Source organism: Cibotium barometz, chromosome 7 (assembly GCF_041138505.1).
Source record: "Cibotium barometz isolate CiBa-2024 chromosome 7, ASM4113850v1, whole genome shotgun sequence".
NCBI lineage: Eukaryota > Viridiplantae > Streptophyta > Polypodiopsida > Cyatheales > Cibotiaceae > Cibotium > Cibotium barometz.
In genome coordinates this window covers 994,409-1,019,805 of record NC_141052.1, presented here as the reverse complement: position 1 = coordinate 1,019,805, position 25,397 = coordinate 994,409, and the positions used below count along the sequence as shown (strand labels likewise).

The following is a 25,397-nucleotide window of genomic DNA, read 5'->3' as shown; positions in this document are numbered from 1 at the left end:
ATTGCTACCCTACTTATGCAAGAAAGCAAAACTCCTCAGGAATTGAACCGAGTTCAAGGATACAGCCTAGATGAAGAAATTATGCATTATAATAGCAGGCTATGCATTCCCAATGATGAGGGAACTAAGGGTCAAATTCTGAATGAAGCCCATGATAGCCTTATAGCAGGACATCCAAGTTTTATCAAGACCTACATGTCTGTAAAGAAAAGCTTCTTTTGGTCTAGACTAAAAAAGGATGTACTTAATCATATACGTCAATGCTTGATATTATGTAAGAAAGTCAAAGCCAAGAGAGTAAAAATGCCTGGGAAGTTACATCCATTAGACATCCCCCAGATGAAGTGGGAATGTATCAGTATGGATTTTATTATTGGGCTACCTTTAGTGCAATCAGGTTACAACTCCATCTTTGTGGTAGTTGACAGACTAACCAAAGTTGCCCATCTGATTCCAATAAAAGAAACCTACAGTGCAGTGGTTGTGGCCAGAGTGTTCCTCAAGGAAATTTTCAGATTGCATGGCCTACCCAGGAGAATAGTAAGTGATCTTGATCCCAAATTCATGTCAAGATTCTAGACTATATTCTTCCAAGCAATAGGAACTTTCTTGGATCTCAACACAGCTTACCACCGTGAGACCGATGGTCAAACAGAAAGGGTGAACCAAGTAATTGAAGATATACTTCGGTCATGCTGTGGGGCAGGGAACCCAAGAAGTAGCTAAGCTATCTGCATCACCTGGTCGAGCTCGCCTACAATGCTTCTTATCACCGAAGTATCGGGATGAGCCCTTTCAAAGCTCTGTATGGACAAGACTACCTAACACCATTAACTTGGTTCGACCTATTGATTGGGGTCGAGATGTCCAGATAGATGCTTGACGACATGGAGCAGCAAAACGCAATCAATCCACAAGGATATAAAAGCTTCCGAGGATAGACAGAAGCAGTATGCAGATAAGAAGAGGTCAGGAAGAAAATTCGAAGAAGCAGATATGGTCTTCGTTCGAGTACGTCCCAAAAGAAGTTCTCTATCTCTTGGGAAGTACAAGAAGTTATCCCCCAGATACTGTGGGCCATATCTGATTACAAAGAAAGTAGGTGACTTAGCCTATGAACTTCTTCTGCCTCCTCATCTCAAAGTACATAATGTATTTCATGTCAGCCTACTTAAGAAGTATGTACCGAGCCCGAATCATGTGTTTAATGATGAACTCTTAACTTCTTCAACCCAAGGGCTGATGGAACTCCAACCTGAAAAAATCCTTGATGTTCGAGAGAAGGTTCTTAGGAACAAAATTCTAAGAGAATTATTAGTCAAATGGAAGTTCTATCCTTTTGAAGATGCCACCAGGGAGGAGAAAGAAGCTATGGGATTACCCCCAGTTTGCAAGATGAGGACATCTCGCGTCTTTCAAGTGGGAGAGGATGTAAGATTCCTCCCCAGTCCCTCAAGATGTCAAGTTTCTTCCCTTGTAAATCAATCCCCTTTTCACAATAACAAAAGAATTTTTTAATTATAAAAGTGTTATTCTAATTAAAATTGATTTCTATGCATAGAAAGATGCATAAAGGAATTTTTTTAATTACAAAAGTGTTATTCTTATTAAATTTGATTTCTATGCATAGAAAGATGCATAAAGAATTTTTTTAATTATAAAAGTGTTATTCTTATTAAATTTGATTTCTATGCATAGAAAGATGCATAATGGAATTTTTTTATTGTAAAAGTGTTATTCTTATTAAATTTGATTTCTATGCATAGAAATATGCATAAAGAAATTCTTTTTATTTTAAAAGTGTGATTCTTATTAAAATTGATTTTATGCATAAAAGGATTTTTTTAAATAAAAGTGTTATTCCCATCATTGAAGTTGATTTTTATGCATAAATAGATGCATAAAGAATTTTTATATCAAAATTAGAATTCTCTTAAATTCTATGTTTAAATTCTATGAGTATTTGATAAATGAATAATTAAATACTCTAAGAGAGAAATTTCTATCGTTTTATATTCACACGGATTGTAAAAAGAAATTCAAGAAATCTATCGAGATCAAAATATTTAGATAAATGATTAATTTATTCCTCATTGGAATTTGTAACTAATTTAGAAATTAGTTAAGTGAATATTGAAAGAAAGAAATTCAGTAAAATAGTAACTAAATTATCAAACCTTTTCGAGACAGATAGTTCAGGAAAAATCTTATCCAACTCGAACCTTGAATCAGACTATGACCAAGACCAAACTCTTTCGTCAGTTTCGAGGAGGAAAGAAGGTGTGACCAGTTTAGAAAAATACACTCAAAATTCTCGTCAAATCTGCAACTAAGTTGAGACCCTTCGAATTGATCTATGGATCAAGGTTATAGAATTTGAGAAATTCTTGTATGAAATTCAAAATTTCGATCAAGAAGTTTTGGGGATACTGATTCAAGAAATACTCTTTGTATTCAAAAGAAAATCAAACTCAAAACTTGCATAGAATCCCTGTTTCTTAAAGGACTGTCTTACGCCAGAATGCTCGAGGGAGCATTTGATATATGTTTTTCTAAGGGAAGTTTAGTTGTAACAGCTGGTGGCGAGGAGTGTTCAAAGGACGGCTCATGCGACAAAGCCTGCCCAGGTCTTAACCAGCCTCGGTATGGTTGAAAAATGGTGTGCTTTTGGTACGATGGGCGAGGGCTGATGAAGCGGTCCTTGAGTGAAGTGCCAAGACACCTAAGGAGGATCCTGGAGGGTTTTGACCAGGAAATGCATGGGCTTGCGATGCCTATGACACCCATGTGTATGTCGTGGAAGATATGTATGATGGACGAAATGATTATTGTAATTTGTTACTGGATCTCGTTGCCTGGTCTCAAAACGGAGAGTCCAGAGTGATACTGTTTTTTGATAAACAAGGGACTAGATGGAATTTTTGAGTTATGACATCTGTAACCAATAACTGTTTGTCAATGGATTATATTATATGTTAAAGTTTTAAAGAGGAGTGTGTGCATATCTGTATTCGAAAGCAAAAGTTAAGAAAGGCATTCAATTATGGGTGGGTGAGTAATTGTCTGGTTCTACCGATTCCAGTGGTTGGGTGGTGGCTAACCCATGGGCCGCTGGATGGGGTTAAGCTGGAATCAATGGAGTTTTGATAATTAAATTGAAATAATAAGAATATGCTTAGAATTCGAGTAGTTAAATAAAAACATGAAGAATTCCTTAAATGATTAGATCAACGGCTGTGCCGAATTTCAGTTAGGAAAAAAGCATTGATTTCTTCTAACTAAGTCACTGATAGTTTTCCTTCTATCTGGTTTAATCAGGCGAAGGATAGTTTAGTCTCTTAACCCCATTAGAAAATTTGTTAAGAAAATAAAAAAAAGGTGGAATCGTCCCCGTTTTTTGAGCAAGGAAAATTTTCCGAGTTTCGGTTTCGGAATGACCACCAGATTAGTCTCATGTCTAGACATTCGAGGGCGAGGCAGCGAGTGGGAAACCCTGCCCCGCGCAAGAGGAAGCTACTTCCGCTGCTAGCAGCCGGGAATCCGGTGCGCGGAGGGGGCAGAGGGGTCTCACAGCCACATAGGAGCCCCTACAATGAATTACTCCTCTAACAAGCCCAGCACAACTTATATTTACAGATCTATCTCCTCTCAAAGAATCAACTCTGGCAGACACGTCAACAGAGGAAGCGCCTGAACAAGCAACACCAATACAGGCTGAGGAAAGACAAGGCGTTGAGGCGGCCCAGCTCCAGTACAAGAACCAGAGGCCCCAATTTACGCAAGAAAGAGACAAAGAACTCCAGAGCCATCCAATCCAAGTAAGAGAAGGAGGTTGGAAGATGAAGAAAGACTACCCTAGCTGGCCTCCCTGCTCTACAGAACATAGACTATCAATAATTCTTTTGCATAGGAGACCATGGAAGGAATCGATGACCTGCTCAGCCAACCACAGAGTGGGATGGAAGCCAAAGCAAACACAAGTGCAATGTGGGAGCAAGAACAAAAGGTTTGGCAGTGCCACCTCTTGACAATGCACATGCTCCACGATCGTAAGGCCGCCCTCTGGAAACAGGTAAAAGATGCATCCACACAAGTGCAAAGATTAAAAGCCAACTTGGAAGCAGCTAAAGCTACCCATAAAGATGTCATCATGAAGCTGAAGCTACCCATAAAGATGTCATCATAAAGAGCTTGAAGGCTAGGAAGGAGCAAGAGAAAAGGTACAATGCCATGGAGAGCAATAACATGGTCCTAAGCCAAACAATAGTGCAAAGAATCAAGGACAATGTGGACCTTAACACCAAATTAGAACAAGCAAAGGAGTAGCTTCAGAAAGGAGTCACCCACACCAAGGAACTCACTACACTTCATGCACAACAAATACACGAGTTCTAGGCCAATACCAGGGCCAAGGAAGAAGATTTGCAAGGCCAAAATCCAGAAGCTAACAGCACAACTAAAGGCAGAGGAGGAAAGGGCAACCCATTTACAACACAAAAGAAAACAAGCAAACAAGGCCCATGCAGAAAAGCTTAGAGCACTTAATGAAACAATAAGTGCAAGCCAGGCCGAAGCACAAAGAAAAGAGTTGGCACACCGAGAGGCAGTGACGCAACTCACACAACAACTACACGACACTCAAAGGCTAGCTGCTTAAAGGCTCCAACAGATTACCGAAGCGTAGAAAAGAGAAGCAATGGCTAGGCGGGCCTAAGAAGACGCAACAAGAAGATTCAAAGAATTAGATGCTACAAGGATGGTTAGAGAAATAACAATTTCAAACCTCCTTAGCAACACAGACTCCCGCCTACAAGACTTAGAGCGTCGACTGGTGGTACAAGATAGAAGTCAGTGGCCGAAGGTGTGTTTCATCAAGCTCAAAAAGGCGATAGCCTAAGACGTTCCCTCTGTGAGTTTCTCTTATACAACAATGTGTACACTTGGGACCAATAACTCCATTGGCATTCCCATTTCAGTACCATAGGTCAAACTAAAGGGTGTAGCATTGGTAGCTACTTTGTAGGAAGTTCTATAGGCCTAGAGTGCTCCCGACAACTTTTGTTCCCAATTGTTGCAGTTGGCCTCAATAGTTTTGGTTAGAATGCACACAAAACTTTGTTAGTGCTTTCGGCTTGGCCATTCGCTTGGGGGTAATAGGGGGAGGACTTTTTATGAGTGACAAGGAATTCTTGTAAGAGGAATTGGATTACCTCATTAATGAAATGCATTCTATTTTTGCTCACAAGCTCAAGGGGGCAATTGAAGTGTGTGATGACTGACTCATATAAGATATTTGTAGTTGATCGCGCATTAGCTTTACGGGTGGCCCAAGCTTCGACCCATTTGTTTTGGTGCAATAGTCCGCAGAGCCGTGAATATATATATGGCTGGCCGCGGGACTAATGGGACCAATGAAATCAATGCCCCACTTTTCAAATGGTTGCAAAGGAAACAACTGGGTTTAGGGGCATGCTGCCTTTAAAGCGGGGGATTGTCGCTCGTTGGCATTCATCGCACCGCTTGACGTATTCTGCTACGTCAGCCATTAAGATGGGCCATCATAACATGGATGTGAGGAATTTGCATGTAGTGATATCTGCTGCAAAATGCCCCCTCAGCATAGGCAGAGTGAGCCTGTTCTAGAAGGAAGACATATTCATCTTCACAGACATAATGTCTGAGAATCTTGTCTTTCCCTTGCCTCTGTAGAGTTGGCCTGCAATGAGTTGGTAGGGGGCTGCCTATTTAATTAGGCAACTAGCACGGTCCTTGTTTAGGAGGGGGTCCACTGGTAAGCCATTGGCTAGAAAGTGTGCTACCTCCTCACCCCACTAAGGAATTAAGCACAATTGGAATATGGCATCATCTCGTAAATCATCATCCACTCCCACGGACGGCTCGCCATTGGGGATTCTTGACATGTGGTTTGCCAAGACATGCTAGGAGCCTTTCCTCAGTGGTGTGACAGTGATGTTAAACTCCAGTAAGATCAACAACCACGTGGTGATCCTTCCTGTTGTACAAGGCTTGTTTACCAGGTATAGAAGAGCTTGATGGTCTACAAAGAAGATAAATTTGGTCACTAGAAGATAATGGTAAAACTTCTTAACGGTGTAAACCATGGCCAACCCTTCTCTTTCCATCGTGGTAAACCATGGACAAGTCTTACCTTCCCATTCTTTTTGGGCACTATCACGATGGGTGATACCCATTCTACATGCTCTATTTCGTAGATGAACTTGGCACATCAGTAAGTCTATCGATTTCTTCCTGGACCATCTTGGAATACTTTGGGTTCATAGGATAAGCCCTTTGTTTGCCCAGTCTTGCTTCATCAACCATCAGAATGGTGTGTTTGACTACTTTAGGAGGTACACCTTTCATATCCGTGTACTTCCAGGCAAAGCAATCCTGGAATTATGTAAGCAGAGCGATGGGCTAGGTCTCTTCCTCTATAGAGAGGTCATCTCCATGTATACTGGCCTCGAGTCTTTGCCCGGGTCTACCCAATTAATTTCTTTTACCTTGGTTGGACCATCATATGAGGTCTTTGGTCCACCATTGTGGGACCTTTGGGCCAAGTCATATTGCCTGAATCTGCCAACCATTTGGAAGGTCTTGAAGTGTTTGGGATCTGTTTGGTCTCTTCTAGCCTGGCGCTTTCTTCTTCTATTAGCCTTTTAGCTTCTTTTTTCACCACCAGTGCTAACTTTTTATTACATGTTCTGTGCACAGAGCAACAAAGCTTTTCCGGCTCGTGTGTGGGATCAACATGCTCCATTGGCTTTGGGACGATCATCTAGACCAAAAGGGAGTTATTTGTGAACTCCTTTTGCCATATTTGGTTGAAGTGGTCATGTGCTCAACACTGCATACCTACCTAATGTCGTAGCAAACCTTGTTCCCGTGCATCTAGGAAGTATGTCTAGGGTAGCAAGGATATGCATCCAATGCTCAGAGTCTTCTCGCTCCAAAAGAGGTGCACAGTTCTCACTATCATTTTCATCATCTAGTGTCTTGTAGCACGTTTGACACAAATGGATTGTAGTGTATCTAGTTGTTATTAACTGAGAGTGCTCTACGAAGGGCCTACGACTCATGGGATGTACCCTCCACGTGCGTAGGTTGATCTTAATTGTTTGAACTTTCCTTTGAATGTAGATATGGTATGTATCCCAATCGTGGATCATTTTGGATTCCCTCATAAATGGTCACCCAAGGATGTAGTCATATGAAACGGGCTGACGTCTAAAGTTCATCACCCCACAAAGGTGTGGCAGTAGGTAGTTCCAAGGATGCTTATTTTCAAATCCTTCAATAGACCAATGGGTCTAGCTGTGGCTCTGTTAGTGAGTTTGACCCCATTTTTCCCAGCATTGTTTTGTGTTAATGCTCACTCCTACTCCTCCCAAGTCCAGCTAAGGTGCCCTACCATGCCCTAATAAATGTATATATAAAAATTCAACCCCCCACCATCTGTACAAGATAATTTTCTCTATCCTTTTCACCAATGTTATAGAGAATTAGAAAATTCTATAAACTATCCATGAAACCATCACAAAGCACCAAGGGGAAGCTTCCATCAGCCCCCCCACTAAGGTGCCCCACCATGCCCAAATTAAATGTATATGGAAATATTCATCTCCATAAAGATGGTTTCCTATCTCTTTCATCGGTGTTATAGAGGATTAAAAAAGTGAATTCATGTCCATGAAACCATCATAAAATCTAATTGGTTGAGCTTATTTAGCTGCTAAGGTGCCCTACCATGCCCTCATAATTTTATATGTGAAGATTCAACCACCCACAATTTGGACAAGATAATTTCCTCTATCATTTTCACCAATGTTAAAGAGGATTACAAATTTCTATAACTGTCCATGAAACCATCATAAAACACTAAGGGGAGGCTTCCACAAGCCCGCCACCACTTTTTTTTACAAAAAAAATAACAAAAATGGGTTGCCATGGTGGGAGTTTTGGCAAAATAGCATTGTTGTTTTTACGTGTTGGAGTTCCTTTGATTGTGAATGCAATACAACGCTATGTCCTTATTGGTCATTTGAGCCGATTTTGCATGTTGGATTTTCCTTCATTGTGAATTCAATACAAGAGAAGAAGCAAACACAGGGAATAGACCAAGGGTCTAATATCAAAGGTTAGGGAGTGAGTCACATGAACAAGAGAAGAAGCATACACAAGGAATAGACCAAGGGTCTAATATCAAAGGTTGATTTGTATAGTCACTTGTAAAAGGTGAATTCAATGGTCAAAAGGTGATGCATGGAAAGCACAAGGTTGCACATGTAGTGTGAGCATTTATGGACACATGGGTGCACACAAAGCATGGATTGGAGCCCTTCCCAAGGCTATAAATATGGGTGTATGAAACTTTATTATTGCAAAAGATTATGTGACATTTTGTGAGCATATCGTTTTGTTGTTAACATCTTGCTTATTATCTTAATCATCTCATTAGTCTCCTTAATCATGTGTTCAATTATTTGCTATGAGCCACCCTAGATTAATGTTTTTAACATGCTATCAGAGCCTCCTAGGTTTGGCTCTTAGAAGCAAGTTAATTAAATAAGATCAAAGGCATGATTAGGTCTCTTATGGTGCATTAGATTTCTAGGTTTTCTCCTTCCTCATTTGGGCCTTTCCGTGTTTCCTTGCATCAAGTTATGACTAGGGAGAAAGAGAGAGCAAGTTATATAATGCAACATAGAAGAGCAATCTTTTCCGCAACAACTGAGCAAACACTAGGACAAAGAGGTGGCATTTAGTTGATGATATTAGCAACACTCAGAGGGATCATGTTTACCACAACAGGAGCCAATCCCTTGAAGATATCAAGGCTCTAAGGAAGAGCAGAAAAGGCGTAGCAGAGCTGAGTGCCTTTTATCAACATTAACAGTTCATCATCAGCGTACATTCTTCAGTAAGTGAAAATAAGTTATTGTTCTGGCAACCACGCGTCAACAAAAAGATAGCAACATCGTATCTCCACAAGGTTCAGGTGCTGAACTATATGCAAGGGAATTAGAAGGCTTTGCAATTGTGGCATAAAGATCTTAACAGAAGCAGAGAGAGAGAGAGAGAGAGAGAGAGAGAGAGAGAGTTCTTTTATTTTATAGGAGTAAGGTTAAATCATTGTGCGTTTAATGGTGGTATTCAATTTGATTAGTTGATGAGTTGTGTATTTGTGTACATGATATATATATATATATATATATATATATATATATATATATATATATATATATATATATATAGATAGATAGAGAGAGAGAGAGAGAGAGAGAGAGAGAGAGAGAGAGAGAGAGAGAGAGAGAGAGAATTTGATAGCCTTGATCACTCCAGTGGTGGGAAATTAATAATGTTTGATTTAATGATGGATGAGTTGTATGAGAGACAAAAAGAGAGTGAGAGGAGCACTACAAGGTTATAGGAGCCCTAGCGAGGTTAAAACGACACAATGGGCCCCTTGTAAAGTGTCAATAAGAATGTTATATCTGACATGTTGCATATAGAAACTTTCTTAGTGACACTTTATGTCACTTATTAGCAATATTATTTAAGTGCCTATTGCTTCCATGATTCCAAAACTATATAGTACTCATGATATCAAACTACCAGGAAACAACTAAAGAATTGTATAATATTCCTTATGATAGCAAACTCCTGGGAAGATTTCAGTCAAGTGCGACAGCTACAAGATTACATAACTAGTTTGTGTGTGAATAAGGTCAAGCATTAAGGGAAATTTGGGCTCCAAATGGGCCCTTTTGGAGCCCATTAAAAGATATAAGTCTAGCCAATGAGAGAGCTTGGATTCTAGATCCATGTAACATGGATCTTTTTTGTCAGAGTGGTCCCCACAATTTCAAGCCTCACATTCTTCTATGTTTTGAGCTTTATACCAATATAAAATGTATGTCAGAAGGAAAATCAGGAAAAGAGGCCAGACTGATTGAAAACTAGTCTGATTGAAAACTTTTCCCACAAGTTGTGGAGTTCTCTTCATTTCACACCTCTTTTGAACGTAGTCCATAATTTGAATGTAGTTCTCTTTGTTTCGCACCTCCCTTTACAACGTCACTTATTTCTGCCATATCTGCTTCATCTCTTCTTCTTCTTCTTCTCTTAGTTGCTTTTTCCTTCCATCTTAATAGTCTGGTAAACTTCATTAAGCTATGTTTTCTAATCATGATTTCTTTATGATCTTATTTTGTTTGTTATGTTTATTAACCTTCATGACCATGCTATCATTTGTGAAAACTTATAGGGTTATTTGTCAACTCGACTACAAGGAAAATAGAGTGCAAGGTTCACAACATTTATTTAAAGTTATTTAGATTGTTGAGCTCATCGAAATGGTAATAATGTTTTGTTTTCCTTTTGTAGATGAGCTCTAGGAGAAAACACATCTACAGCATTGAAAGTGTGAAGTTTTTCAATAGGAATGATTCTGATGGGGTAGCTTGATCCCTCAACAGTTCAGGAAGTCAGACTAGACCACGATGAGACCCAGCACTCGAGGAGCATTCAAGGTAAAACAAAAAGATATCGATGATCCTAAAAAACATTGGAAAGGTAGGATTATAGAGTTATGTAGGCAGACAAATGGTGCAATCAAGGTCCTTGTGTGCAGCATGTTTATATGCACACGAACATAATGCTATATCACCACGATGAAAGTACAAGATCTAAGACAAACAATAAGATTCAATAAGTAGACTTTGCTTTTTGTGTTCATTACCTAATTTTTTTGTACTCTATACCCAGCGAATGTGGAGGACTAGCAAAATGCAAAGTGCATCAGTGGAAGAATCAATGTCTTTCCATATAGAGATAGGCACATTGCTATATGATAACCCACCCAGCCATTTAGTAACATAGGTAATCTTCTTTTATAATTCCATATATGTTTTGGCCAATGTACAAACGATAACGTTGGTAGACAAGAGTCTATCCCACTACCACCATTGTCTAGCCAAGAATGGGTTTGTGCTTACATAGACATCATTGCATCATACAAGAATAAGATAAGAATAGATATGCATGCAATCATGAAACCATCAATAGATTCTAAGGATGTCCATCTAAGTTGGTTTATACCATTTAGTGCCTCTGCATAAATGTTTACATCATGTGGTGTCAAGAAAACAAAGTTAACATATCAAGTGAGGTACCTTGATTATGATTCGATAAACTAGTTTTTGGGGGAGGGATGGGATGTAAAGAGGAACTTTGTAGAAGATTCCATTGAATACAAAGTAACAATGCTAGATGTTACATTCAGGTGAAATCATAAAGTTTGTTTGTGTTTTTAGCAAATTCTGTTAGGGTGACATTCGTTAATTTTTAGCATTGATTGTTTTTATAACCAAGTATATATTATGCATGCGATTTCGTTTTTACAGAAGATGGCAACTATGAAGAGGTGTCTGGAAAAGCTTAGATAAAGACATATGTGATGGAATTCACTCTTCCATCATAGATGTTGGAATCCAATCACACAAGGTTGAGACCCATCAATCTAGAAAGCCATTGGCCACCATTGGCCTTTCGTAGATAAGAGATCCAATTGATGTGTAGTGATGCATTGAGGGATTTCTATTTTAAGTTAGATGGCAGGAAAATAGGAAGCAGGAGTGAAGCTTCCAAAACCTACTTTGTTTGTATCGAACCACATGTCCTAGAGGTAATGGAATCACCTTGAGATTGTAACATTTCCATCTATTATAAAATTTCAAGAGTTATCTTTGGTCTATATGTTGTTGTATAAATGTTACTTCTTTCTTCTTTTTGCATTTTTTTCTTTGTATTTGCTTCAATGGCAACCACACGTCTTGGGCATCCCTGCTTCTCTACCTTGAAAATGTTTAGATTTTAACATTAAGACATAATAAGCTATTACTTACATACATTACTTTGAATTCTGCATATAGGTACCATAAAGAACGAAAGGAACATTTCACGTAAAGACATTACCATGAAGCAAGTTTTTTTTGTGCTACCAACTATGTCATAGAGATCATCATTACAACATGGAGATACAAAAATGCATTGTTAACAGCCAGCATGATAAAATTTTGTACATGTCGAGAGCAGTTAATACAAAGATCAATGCCTTCTTACATTGTCAATTATATTGAATTTACACATTGAATCAGAGACGTGTTCTTAATATGTGAATTCTAGTTAATTGGGCTGATGTAGAATATTATTGTTGGGTAGGGGAAGATTGCTCTTGTTGTGGGGGAGAGTAAGCTTTCTCTTGCTATTCGGGAGAGTCCCTAGCATGCTCTTACTGTGCTTGCTCCTGCCGAGGCAATGGGGGGAATCTCCAAGGTGGATCCATTCCCTGTCAGTTGGCGTTTGTGGATACTACCCCGCGGGCGGCATTGGTCTTGGCCGTTGTGCAGGGGGACACAAATGCATACGGCACATTAGGCTCTCGTTGCTCAATATTGTTGATTAGAGTTTCAATTATTCTCTCTCTCTCTCTCTCTCTCTCTCTCTCTCTCTCTCTCTCTCTCTCTCTCTCTCTCTCTCTCTCTCTCTCTCTCTGTGCAATATAAAAAATGATCGTGTGGACTTACTGCCTCACGTTGCCACCATGAAACCTTTGAATTGGCAAGATAACATTGCTTTGACTCAGTATCTATAACAATCAAACTCCAATGTGCACTACAAAATTCAATAAACAGTATAAGAAGATAAATCTAGTATCTATGTCAGAATACCAAAAGTACAATTTAGGTCACACGACACTTACTTTTCATGGTAGGCCATTACAAAGATCTGGGCTTAGTTCAAAACTATATGCCTAAACCGTGGGCATATATCCACATAGGAAACCTCCTGTGAAACCAGAAGATAGGATATATCCAAAATATATACCATGTGCTAAGCTTCCCATGGGAGATCTGATAAAACCAGGCTGCATTACTTTGAGAAAGCATAACACTTTAAATTAAAGTTTAGGGCATGGACATAACAAACCTTAAAATAGCCTACATAACTTTGTCGACCTCCTTGTGCATTCTGGATAAGACGTCAATCTCCTCCATGTCAAAAGGGAAGTATTGAGACGAGTGCTTCACGCTAGAAACCTCACAACAAAAGAGGGGACGTTGCCCTTTTAATACTCACCCTATTAGCCTCCCTTGTTAAAAGCGTTAATGGAGGGTGGCTCATAATAACAAATAATTAAAGACATGATTAAGGATACTAATGATATTATTAAGATAATAAACAATATGTTAACAACAAAATGATATGCTCACAAAATGTCGCATAATCTCTTGCAATAATCAGGTTTCATACACCCATATTTATAGCCTTGGGAAGGGATCCAATCCATGTTTTGTGTGCAACCTAGTGCCAACCATGTGTCCATAAATGCTAACACTACATGTGAAACCTTGTGCTTTCCATGTGTCACCTTTTGACCATTGACTTCACCTTTTATAAGTGACTATACATTATTCCTTGTGCATGCTTCTTCTCTTGGTCATGTGACTCACTCCTTACCTTCCTTGTGCTCTTTGGCACCACATTTCTCAACACCCCCCCTTTCGTGCTAAATCTTTGAGCTACTCAAGGTGGTTGGACACAAGGTTTTACAACACAATTTTTTTCACCCCCCCTTGATAGTGACTTGACCTATCTTTAAGGCCTAGTGGTCATCTCTAAGAGTGAGGGGGTGGTCAAAAAGCGAGCCAAGAGCAGCGAGCACAAAGCAATGAGTAGATCTCATGTTCTTGTGAAAGTGAGCAGGTAGGGGCATGGTATGATGTTAAGCGAGCATGAAATGTTAAAGAGAAGAGTGGAATCACAGTGCAATTCTGTAGCAATCAAACAAAGAAGACATGAAATGTTCTAAAATGACCGTTGCAATAATTTTTTTTTCGAACCAATGGTGCAGATACAAAAAAATCACTATTAAACCCATATTGCTTGGCTCGCTAAAAAGATGTTGAATCTAGAGTATTCACAATGTTGGAGAGCCATTAGCAAACAAAAGACAATAGACAAGAAAATTTATAAAATAACCAAAACATTTCCAAAACAATAACTAATAAACTCGTACTACGGTTCAGCTGGTATGACATGACCCCATACATATTTCAACTAAAGTGGGTTGCAGGTTCCTAAAGCTGTTGAGGATGACTTCTAATAGACTTAGTTAGCATGTCTTTTACAATTCTCTCAGAAATACAAACTTGATGAATATGCATATTGTTGTTCACATCCTGTCCAAGAATCATTAAGAACACAAAGTATATGTGCTTGCATGCAAGATATGGTCTTTTCTTGGCCACTCTATCTCTGAACTCCACACATGAACACATTGGATTCTTCTGAATAGTGACCTCTATTAGAGGTGTGTCTTGGTTCCCATTGGTCAATGGATTAATACTAAATGTTTCCTTTACCCCTTCTATATGTATATGGCTGCCTACAACTTCTGCATGCATATCTAAGGCCGCAGTGATTTGACCAAATGCTGCCTTTGAAATTCCTCGTCGATATGAAAATTGTTTCACCTCCTTGTTTGTCTCGCTAGTGCCTTTTGCAAGCTCCTTTTCTAGAAAAAACTCAAGAGGAATACCAATGTCATATCCTGCTCTAATAAGCTTGCAGGCTTCTTTCACTTGTAACTTGGTACCTTTAGCAATGGGCCAAACACAAGGGACATCCTCTGGTGGATGTAATATTGTCTTTGTAATTTTCCAAGTGTGCCTAATATCTGTATTACAAAAATAGCAATACTTCTCCTTTTTCCAAGAGGATAGTTGACAATCACTCCAAAAACAAGGACTGACATCACCCCCTCGCAACCTTGAGCTACACTTTTTCCCCGATGCCCAGTGGTTGCACTCAACTCAATTCACTGTTGGTATCCTCCGCAAGGCCCACTTTGTATCATGCACATCACTTTCAAGGCTCTCTAAAACTTTGCATTGCTCATCGACCTCTATTGCAGGCTCTAACCTCTCTCTTGTCACATAGTTAAACTCAGGCCTATGGCTAGAGTTGCCAAAGTTTTCTTCTGTCGAGTCGTGTAGTGGCCTTTTGGCTCGAATAGTTTTATTCTCACCCTTGAATTTTACCCTATTTGAAAACATAGGGGTCCCCGCCACTGCATCATCCACTGCTCGTGAGGTAGCTATTGGGGATGGACTTGCTTTCTGTCGAGAAAGAGCTCTCTCAACCAAAAGCTCCAATGTAGGCCCACAACCTGTGTATTTTCCTTCTAAGAAAGCCAGTTGTCTGGCACATTGGAAGTAAGCATTGATTAGATCTGTCACACAAGCATCATAAAGACTAATCTTTTGCCTATACCCCTCCCCTGCCAACCAGCTTGCATGCTTGGTCTCTGACATATTTGTCCTTGGGACAAGAGCATTGACAATAGGCTCTCCATCCTACAAGAGAGTGGTAGAAATTGATTAAAAACAATGCAGTGCACATAAGTAGGAGGCACACAATAATACAATGAATAATCTCTTACAAACATTACCTTTAAAATGAAATGACCCCATCAACTAACCCTATAGTGCCACCAACTCAACCAGTTAAGAAGCTTAGGGATGTTTCTATCAGCTGCCTTGCCAGTTGCCCACCATGCTCGTATCCTGCGAAATTGCTGAAGGGCACTTTCTTTGTTTGGGGCAGTCCTCCACTTCTCACACATCTCCCTGTGCTTTTCTTGATGTGGGCTATAGATGTACCTCTGCGTGTGGACACGAAGGTTGTCTTCCCAATGCCATAAACATGACCTTTCCCTTTCAATCATCTCCTTTCCGTCATTGAAGACACGTCTCACTGCATTCCAGTTAGCGCCAGACTCATCCGCCATAAACCCAAAAAAATTTGCTACCTTTCCTGTGTGCTCCACCATTACCAAATTCATATTTTCCCAAAACATGACTTGAGCACCCTCATCCTCTTCTCTAAATTCACAAGTTGCTATTGTCAATAGCTCACCAATCCTGCATGCCACAAATGGAAACAGAGTTATATTAAAGACACAAATTAAGCAATGCTCTCTACCGCTTGTAACTTACATGTGGTCATAAACATGTGCTCCCATTGTATGCCATCCAGTATTCGATGCACATGATCAAAGCGGACCCATGCTTGATTAAGATCCCCATTACCATCCTTGTCCATTCACCGAACAATGTCAATCCCAGAACCAGGTCCCGTAGAGTAGACATCTTAAAGATAAAGCAACGCTCAGTAGTAGTGGTGGCTTGCAATGGAAATCGAGAACCATGGAAGAACTCAAAATGGCATGTTCTTTTTAGATTAAGAATGGCTTCATATCCTTCACCCAGAGGCCGTGTTGTTTTTCGTGTTTGCATTACCATCTGCTTCACCCTGCATTCATAAAGCATACTTAGTGTATTAAAGATAATAATTGCATACTATTCTTTGCTAAATTGCACTTCCTACGTACTTTTTGACATTTATCAAACTTTGCAACTCTTGCGACATCTCCTGTAGCTCCCTCTCTGTCATGAATTCTCCATGTGCCTTGTCATCATCAGTGAATGCTCTTAGAACCACCTCCCTTGCCACAATCATTTGTACCTTTCTGGGCCCAGCGTTGTGGTCGATGCCCACTGCACGTGCTACAAAGGCCTTGATATTTCGTATCGATGCTCGGCACATTCCCTTGGAAACCATGTGTGTATATTTGCCATAATGAATAAATAGTCTGCTGTGCATTGATTCTTTTGGCATAAAATAATAGACACAAGCAGGACATTCTTTAAGACACATTGGCACATGCTTGCAGAAAAAACACTCAAGGTTCCCGAAGCTCCCAATTGCTAAATTCCCATATTTTGGAGGTTTTATCAGCTACCCATTCCAATGGAGTTTGTTTGGTTGATTCATACGTGTCCTAAAGGAGCAGTGCTCATTCATGCACTGGAAGGTTCCCCCGCAGAAGCTCTTCCTAAGAACAAAAGTTTTATTGGCCCTAGTTTGCGTTTGTGGCTTTGTCCAAATGTTGCCCTCGTATTTTTGCTCCATCCCTTCCATACCTTTCCCACCTTCAAGCTCATATGTACTGAACTCTGGGTACACCTTGGGAAGCTCTTTTACCTTGCCTTTGTAATCACAATCATGGATTAAAGTGTGCAAGACATCAGTAGGAGGTAACATGCGGATTATTTGAAAGCAAGAGACCACAGTATCAAACTGAACATCTTCCTCTTCCAAATGTTGAAAGCACTTTTCCATAGGAGAGACCTCTATCTCCTCTTGCAACAATGACCCATGTGCTTGGACATTGATTTCTTCTATCTCTTCAGTGTCCAAGTCACTGCAAAGCACAATGCTCTCTAATTCAATGCACAATGCAAAACAGAAAATGTCAAAGTCAAAGTTAATGCCACTTACATTGGAGTACTCTTTCGAGAACCGGGAGAAAATATAGTTGAGGGACCTTGTTCTGGGGTCTCAAAATAATTCTCTGATTTAGCAATATACACAGAGGATAATGAATGCTCCAGGATAAAATATGCCTTGTCTCCAATCCCTGCATACAAGTGTAAAGGACAAATGAGCTCATACTCTCCTCCAATTTCAAGTAAGGCCTCCACATTTATCCCACCAATAGTTCCAAGCTTCCCCCGGATCATGTTGATTGACACAAGACATTTGCCATTCGAGAAGGGAACTCGGATGCATGCACCCATTGTAGAATGGAGGAAAACACAAGCCTCCCTGCATAATGCAATCACAACAACAATTAAGGAATTTACATTGAATATTAGCCAAAAATATTTTAATACTAGATGTTCTTGCTCTAATCAATAGCATATACTAGCCATAATACAATTTTACCAGGCTCATTTTAAGACTATGGGTAGAAGCAAATAAAAATATTTATCGCAAAAACAGTCATAATGAAGGGTATCAAAAAGAGTACATGTATATATGTATATATGTTTGTGTGCGTGTGTGTATGTATACACATACACACACACACACACACACACACACACACACACATATTTGCTTTGTGTTAGTTCTTGCGCTTTTTTATAATCTCCTGTTAGATTTCAAAAACTCTACCAGTTGGATGCCATAGCATAACTGTGCTAGCTAGATTTAAAAAAATCAGAAAAATATTGACCACACCCTTAAATTTTAGTGTTGAAATTCATTAGTGTTAGGATAAAAAAATTTATCCAGTGCCTAACTTAGGGCTTTTAGTAGTCGGCTACTTCTTATGAAGCAATTACTTAAGGCTTTTAGTCGTCCTCCGCACAAAAGCATCTTCCCTCGAACACACACGCAGAGAAGCGATCATGAAGCATCATACGTCTCCCCAGCAAAGAAACGCTGATCTCATGCGCAGGGCCCTCTCGCCCCACTCCAATCTTTCTCCCCAACAAAGAGACACAGAAAGGTATCATCATCCATGAATTTGTGCTATTTTGCCTGAATGAATTTGTGCGCTCAGCGCACAAAATAATAGGATGTTTTGCTGCCGCCACACTCCACACACAGTAGTATGAGATGTGTGGCGTTACTTCTTGCTATTTTTCTTGAATGAATTTGTGCGCTCAGCGCACAAAATAATAGGATGTTTTGCTGCCGCCACACTCCACACACAGTATGAGATGTGCACGTTACTTCTTGCTATTTTTCTTGAATTAATTTGTGCGCTCAGCGCACAAAATAATAGGATGTTTTGCTGCCGAGCATTGAAAAAATCATCACGATTTTGAGTTCGTTTCAAGCTTCGGGGGCGCTGCCGGCCCCCCTTGGATCCCCCCGGTGTGGCAGAAATTTGGAGAGAGTAGTGTAAGAACATGCTATCTATATGGTGCTGTCTCAAACACATTGCATAGACTGTCTCTCTTACTACTGTCTATATTATGCAAACTTTGTGTGTATACAAGAAGCTCAAAAAACTCACATTTGATGTCTTCTTGGTTGAGAAACGGCTCACACAGTCGAGAGAGGAGACCAGCAAACATGTGCATCTAAAGAACAATAGCACAAAAAGAAAAAAGTTTGTCCTTAAAAAAGTGTTGGATTGCGAAATATCACTTCTAAAGTTTATTAGTACTCAATATTGAATGCCTTCAGATTTGGGCTACCGAATCTTTATATATTTTCCAATAAATTTGAATGCCTTGAATTGAACACCTAAAAAGGGCTCCGTAAATATTTTCCAATGAAGATTTTTTTAAAATATTCAATACGGCTTTGAATGCCTTGGAATTTGGGCCAAAGCACTCCATATGATAATCTCAAAGATATTCTGTTCATTAATGAGTTGGCCGTTTTGTTGGATAGTGAATGTGCCACCTTTGTTTGATGATTGTGTTGCAGTACTGAATTTAATCTCTTTAGTGAATGTGTAACCTTTTCTTTAAGTTTGTGTCGTATTACTGAATTTGCTGTTAAAATAATCAATTAATTATACAATACGAGTAGAATACTATTTGAAGATTTGTTCTTGCATTTTTGCATGGCTATCTGGTTTTCAAATGAGTTCGAGTCATTTCACTAGAGCATCTTGCTTGAAAGGTTCTTGTTGTGCAAAAATGGATGAGTTACCTCTTGCTAAGCGGAAAAAGAGTGTGCAGGTTGGCCCAGGTGAGAGCTCATCGAGACACACAAGGAGGCAAGCTGATTTTTCCAGCACTTTGGAGCAAGCCGCCTCCTCAAACCCTACTACGGAGCATGCGGTACATATCATAGATGACACTAACTTGGAGGTGGATATGGATAGGCAGCATCTACATAGTGATGAAAGAAATGAGGAGGATGGACAAAATGTAGTGGGGGCAATTGAGGAAAATAAAGGTGATCAAAATGAGGGTGAGAATACTCAAGGTGGTGATAATGAGGATGAAGGTGAGAATACTGAGGATACTGGGAGAGAGATAGAGGGGGAAGAGAACACACATCCACTAGACGATTAAGAAGAAACAGTTGTCACAACCCAAACTGAAGGAAGCAAGCAGAAAAAAAATAAGGTTGATATTTTTGGGAAGATTCTTGAGACATCTACTCCACAAGCCTTTTTAGATAGGATAGGAGTCAAATTTAGGTCTCCACCTCCACGTGTTCCTCTCTGTAGGATGATCCAGACGGAGGCAATCCGAAAGGTTTCTCCCTCAACAGATAAGTCTCTTACTCGAAGCTTCAAAAAACTAGGTGGTACATTGAGAGCATGGGAGCTTTCACAGTATCAATTATGGACTTGGAAGGGGAGGAGACACCATTGACACAAGAGAGGGAGGAATCTTGGGATGAGCATTGGAGGACTGTGAATCAACAATTTGAGGAAACCCTTGCACTTGACCCTGATTGGGGTCCGTACTTGAGCCGAAAAATGGTGCATATTCTTGATGGTAATAATCGACACAATGCTTGGATGGACTGCATTTCTACAGGTGAGTTCTCATTGGGATGTTATAGTTTCTTATGCTTCTTTGTCCTTCCTAATTTTGTGTTTTATTACAGGGTTTCAAGGGGATTTGTCCATGCATTGTTGTGTTCTTTGTAAATTTTATGTGTTCGAGCGGAGGGATGTGGGCGAGCTTTTGTTTTCATTGTCCAGGTTGAACAAGTAAGTTAATTTGTTATCAGAGTCTCCTTCTATGTCAAGTAAGTTGTTTGTACTCAAGAATATTAACATATTTTTTCTTTGTTTTGTAGGACGCATGATTATGCATTTGTGCCAACCACATTTGGTGATCGTCTATTTCAACTAAGAAGATTGGGAGAGTCTGACCTAACAACTCTCATGGCACATTTGGACAATGAGGACAAGCTGTGGGTTGAGAGAAAGATGCAGAGTGCATCTGCCAGAGGAAGGCCTAGTTGGCTTCATTTGCCAATCCAGATTATGACTTGGCTCTTGTTCAAGGACGAGATGGAGCAAAAAATTGATGAGGCATCAAATGGACCACTTGCCGAGTCTGCTAGGGAGAATGTGACTCGAAAGGTAGAAGTTCTCTACAGAGGAAAAACATCAAAATATGCAAGGATTGCTGATCCCTCCAACGGTGAGGCCTTTTGGTGTGCGGTGCTCTCCCTCCCATGGCACGCGTCAACCAATCATGTGGCCACAGAGGAAAAGCTCAATATGATAGGTTCTGCTTGCATCAGAGACACAGATAAGGCTCACATTGTCAAGCTATTGGACAACTCTCAGGCTGCAGTGCGATCACTTGAGGGTATGCCAAATGATAAGACAAAGGTTAGGGAATGGCTGCACATGTACTCCTACTGGCTTCAGATCACGGAGCTGGGTTTGAGAATCCAAAATGATATTAAAAATGCCGATCGAGTCAGGTTGCCAGGTGAGAGCCGATTCACCTCTTTTGTTGTTCTATGCAGAAGAAAGTACTTCAAAAGGGCTTTCAAAGTGCACGAAGGAGGCATAAAATTTAGCCATGATATTGACCATCAACCAGGCCTACAAAGTGCTGCACGGCGAGTCGTTTATAGGTTTTCCTACAACATAACCCAGATATTCCTTGTTAAAAAACATGCATGCTTCTTTCTGTGTGTTGTTTTATCATTTGGGCTTTGGCTTGCAGATGGTTGCTTTCTGAAATTGAGGAGCACCAATTGGATATTTTACCCCCTCTCGCTAGTGTGCGGCTTTGTGTTGACAATCAATCTTATATGTATGCCGATTTGAAGCTTGGAAGAGTAAGTGATTGAATTTGTCATTTTAAATCCATGATTGAGAAACATGTTCATATTGAGGGTGAGTTGTGTGTACCCATGTTTATCATTGAACAGGCCATGTCAAGCATAGAGTCTCGTTTCTGCCCGTGGTGGTTGGATCTTGAAAGAAACCATGTGCCTGAGGAGGAGCTTGATCTGTATCGCCAACATAAGTCTATATTGGAGCTTCGTAGCTAGCAAATTGATCATAATGAGGCCACATCCACATCATATGCAACATCGATTGCATCGGCTTCTTTTCGTAAGTCATTGCCAGTGAATTTAGGGAGGGAAATAGTGAATCGTGCATTGGAGGTGAATCGAGCAATGGAAGCAAATAGGGAGCAAAGTCAACAACAGACATCCAATAGTAGTGCAGGCGGGATACAACCAACTGACATCATAACCAAGACATTGCAAGCTCCAGGTATGTGAGCTTCCTACCTCATCTCTATCGTGATCCGATTGTTTTGACTTAAGACTATGTGTGTTAAATGTCAAAAACCTGTCTATAGGAACCATTTATGCCTTCATCAATGTCAGTATTGAGGACCTTGCAGCTACTTTTGTGAACATGGAGGATGCATCCTCATTGGGAAAGCAAGTGCTTGATGCCATGAATGTTATTTGCACAGTAGGGAATGTCAAGAGTAGAGGGTCCGATTACTGTGTGGAGTTGATATTTGCAGACTTCCCCTCAAATATCATCATTGGAGGTTGTGTTGCAAACAAGGTTCCATATTGGAATAAGATTGGGGATGGCATGTATGACTCTACTTTTAAAGTTGTTGATTCTTGTCTCTCGGATCGAGGCTTCTTTACATGCCTTTACACTATGGAAGAAGGAGTGACCATTGAGCAGGTTGCACAGAGCGTTGGGTTTGGCATTTATCATAGACAGGTTGTGAGGTGTACTCCACCTATTGGGAAGAAGATGGGGCAAATGATTACTACCCAGGTATTGGTGTTGTTCTCTTTGGGGGCTGTCATTTGTGCAAATCTTCTTTGTCCCATATAAGGTGAAAATGCATGAACAACCAATGTGTCTTTGCTTGTAGGTCACTTGTCTAATATTGGCTGTTTTTGTTCGCTCAACATCTCCTGCTACAAGCTTTGTGATGCATGGGGATCAACTAAGGGATTTGGCACTAGGTGATGATCTTGATGTAGGGCAAGATCTTATCTTTGACATGTATGTATGCATTCAAATCAAGATAGAATTTAAAATGATTTTCGGTGATCTTTATGGCATATGGTTAATGGTTTGTGTGCGTTTTCAAGAGTGCCATCGGAGGATCTGGTGAAGAGAAAGGGTAGACCATGGCGGGGCGGTTGTCAGAGAGGTCAGCGGCTTAGCAAATACATCGTCTCCATCTTCAGTCGTCCTGGGGACACGATTTTGGATTTGTTTGCTGGCACTGGAACTCTTGGGCTAGTGGCAGCATTTATGGATCGCAATGTCATAATGTTAGACAAGGATGAGCAGATCTATGATCACCTGTTAGAACCATACTCAGCAAAGGTATGCATGTTGAAAAGATAAATATGTTAGTAGGATAAAGCTTATTTTCTTTTATTTGTGTCTCTTGCAGTTATGAGGATCACATGTCGACATCAGAATGCCATTAGAGAGTCTTTTTTTTAATTGAGACAATCATTTTTTTGGGACTATTGGAAGTAATGTTTTGATGGATGTTATGCTTCTGAATGTTTTTTACAATAGCATGTAGCTGATTGTTGGACAACTTTTATTTAAATTTTTAAATCCTATGGTTATGGTTTCTAAAGAGTATTATATTGTTGTGTCAGTGGTATGGCTATTAAAATTGGTGTGCATCTTAATGGCTTGATTTCTATGCTCTCTGGTCACTGTGGTTTCCATGTGGTTGCAACAATAGTTTGTTTCTATTAGTAGCTCAATGACCAATTCAACGTCTTTTTAGCGAGCCAAGTAGTATGAGTTTTGTAGTGATTTTTTATATCCGCATCATTCATTTGAAAATGCTTTATTTGCAATAGTCATTTTTAAACTTTTTTAGTCTTCTTTGTTCTGTTCATTATAGAGTTGCACTATGGTTTCTCTCTTCTCTTTAACATTACATGCTCGCTTAACATCATACCATGCCCCTACTTGCTCACTTTCACAAGGACTTTATTTCTACTCACTGCTCTGTGCTCACTGCTCTTGGCTCGCTAAATAGACGCACCCTAAGAGTGAGGTCCACCCTTGATAGAGAATTGACCTATCTTTGAGGTCTAGAGGTCTCTTCTAAGTGTAGGGTTACAACAATCATTACCCCCCTTGGGTGCTCAACTGGCTACTCTTAGGTGGTCGGGTAGATTTTCACTCCCCCAGGGTGCTACTTTGGCTACTTTCTGGTGGTCGAGTGTTATAACATTTCAAATGATTTTTGGGCTACTCATTTGTGGTGGCCTTTACAATGTTGGCTTGGGTAGTGAGGGAATTTTCCCCAATTTTTCATGCTCACACGAAGCATATAGAGGTCCACTACCATTTTGTCAGAGAGGGTTTTGGCAGGAGACGTTGACCCCTTTGAGTAGGGAACTCCATTGTTTCTCTCGCTTTGATCAGCTCTGTTAATAGAGACACCTCAACTTCTTACCAGTTTATAGAGCTTATCTCTACACATCCACCACTAAATCAAATTTTGTTTGAATTTCCCAAAATTAAATTTAACATCATCATCAAACTCTCAAGGGTTTTAACTTTATCCGACATAGCAACACACATCCTTATGGAATAAGGAATGTAGCTATATGACAATGACGACTGAAATAGCAAGCATTTTGATGACCACTTAATGGTCCATTTAAAGTTAAGGCCATAATACTAGCTACTACATTTGGCACCACTAATATAGCTAATATTTAGATCATCCCATTGGGAATCCAATTGAAACCAAGCCGATGTCCAAGTCATTTAATGTGTTAATTAGACCAAGATTATATGGAAAATAAAATAGACCTATGTCTAAGTCAAAGTTTTAAGACTATAATCATTCATGAATAATATATATCACAAGAATATTTAGATGATTTATTTTTGGTATTCATAGACAACATATTTACTACTCTAGCAATGAGCAAGAGCATGAAATCCATCTACAAAAGGCTCTATAAAAGTTGAAAGACAATAAAGGTAATATATCTAAGTAGTGCTTTTCTAAGGACCAAGTCATTTACCTTAATTGTGTGATATCCAAGGATGGGATACACATGGATCATGACAAGGTGAAAGATATTATAGAATGGTTAATACCTAGAGGTGTCCAAGATGTAAGAGGTTTTCTTAGCTTGGCCCAACCTGAGTATAAAAAGAAGACACATCAAAGACTTTTCTAAGATATCTTTTCCTCTCACAAACTTGACCAAGAAAGGTTCCAAATTCTCATGGATAGGGAAATGTCAAAATGAATTTCAGTCCCATCAAACAGAAGACGTCAAAGAATTGTATTCAAATTATTCTAAGCATCGATAAGCCATTTCGAAGGTCACTTATAATAGGCTATATTATCCTAATATAGGACAGTCATAGTCTGACATCTCAAAAACTCAAGGACCATTAAAAACTCAAGGACCATTAAAAAAAATATCCTACCCATGACCTAGAACTTGTAGTTATAATATGTACACTAAAGCATTAGAGA

At 39.7% G+C, this 25,397-nt stretch overlaps 2 protein-coding genes across 2 annotated transcripts; one reads left to right on the top strand and one right to left on the bottom strand.

Moving 5' to 3' along the window:
* Positions 1-12,604: 12,604 nt before the first annotated feature.
* Positions 12,605-16,708, bottom strand: LOC147636560 (uncharacterized). The gene is made up of 3 exons (XM_086799940.1): positions 16,478-16,708; positions 16,215-16,398; positions 12,605-12,670 (listed from the first exon to the last, which is right to left on the bottom strand). The coding sequence occupies exons 1-3, from the start codon at positions 16,705-16,707 to the stop codon at positions 12,605-12,607; spliced, it is 480 nt and encodes a 159-aa protein (XP_086656066.1). The 5' UTR covers position 16,708.
* Positions 16,709-22,950: 6,242 nt separating this feature from the next.
* Positions 22,951-23,360, top strand: LOC147636559 (uncharacterized). Its single transcript, XM_086799803.1, has 2 exons — positions 22,951-23,251; positions 23,322-23,360. The coding sequence occupies exons 1-2, from the start codon at positions 22,982-22,984 to the stop codon at positions 23,325-23,327; spliced, it is 276 nt and encodes a 91-aa protein (XP_086655929.1). The 5' UTR covers positions 22,951-22,981; the 3' UTR covers positions 23,328-23,360.
* The last annotated feature ends 2,037 nt before the right edge of the window (positions 23,361-25,397 follow it).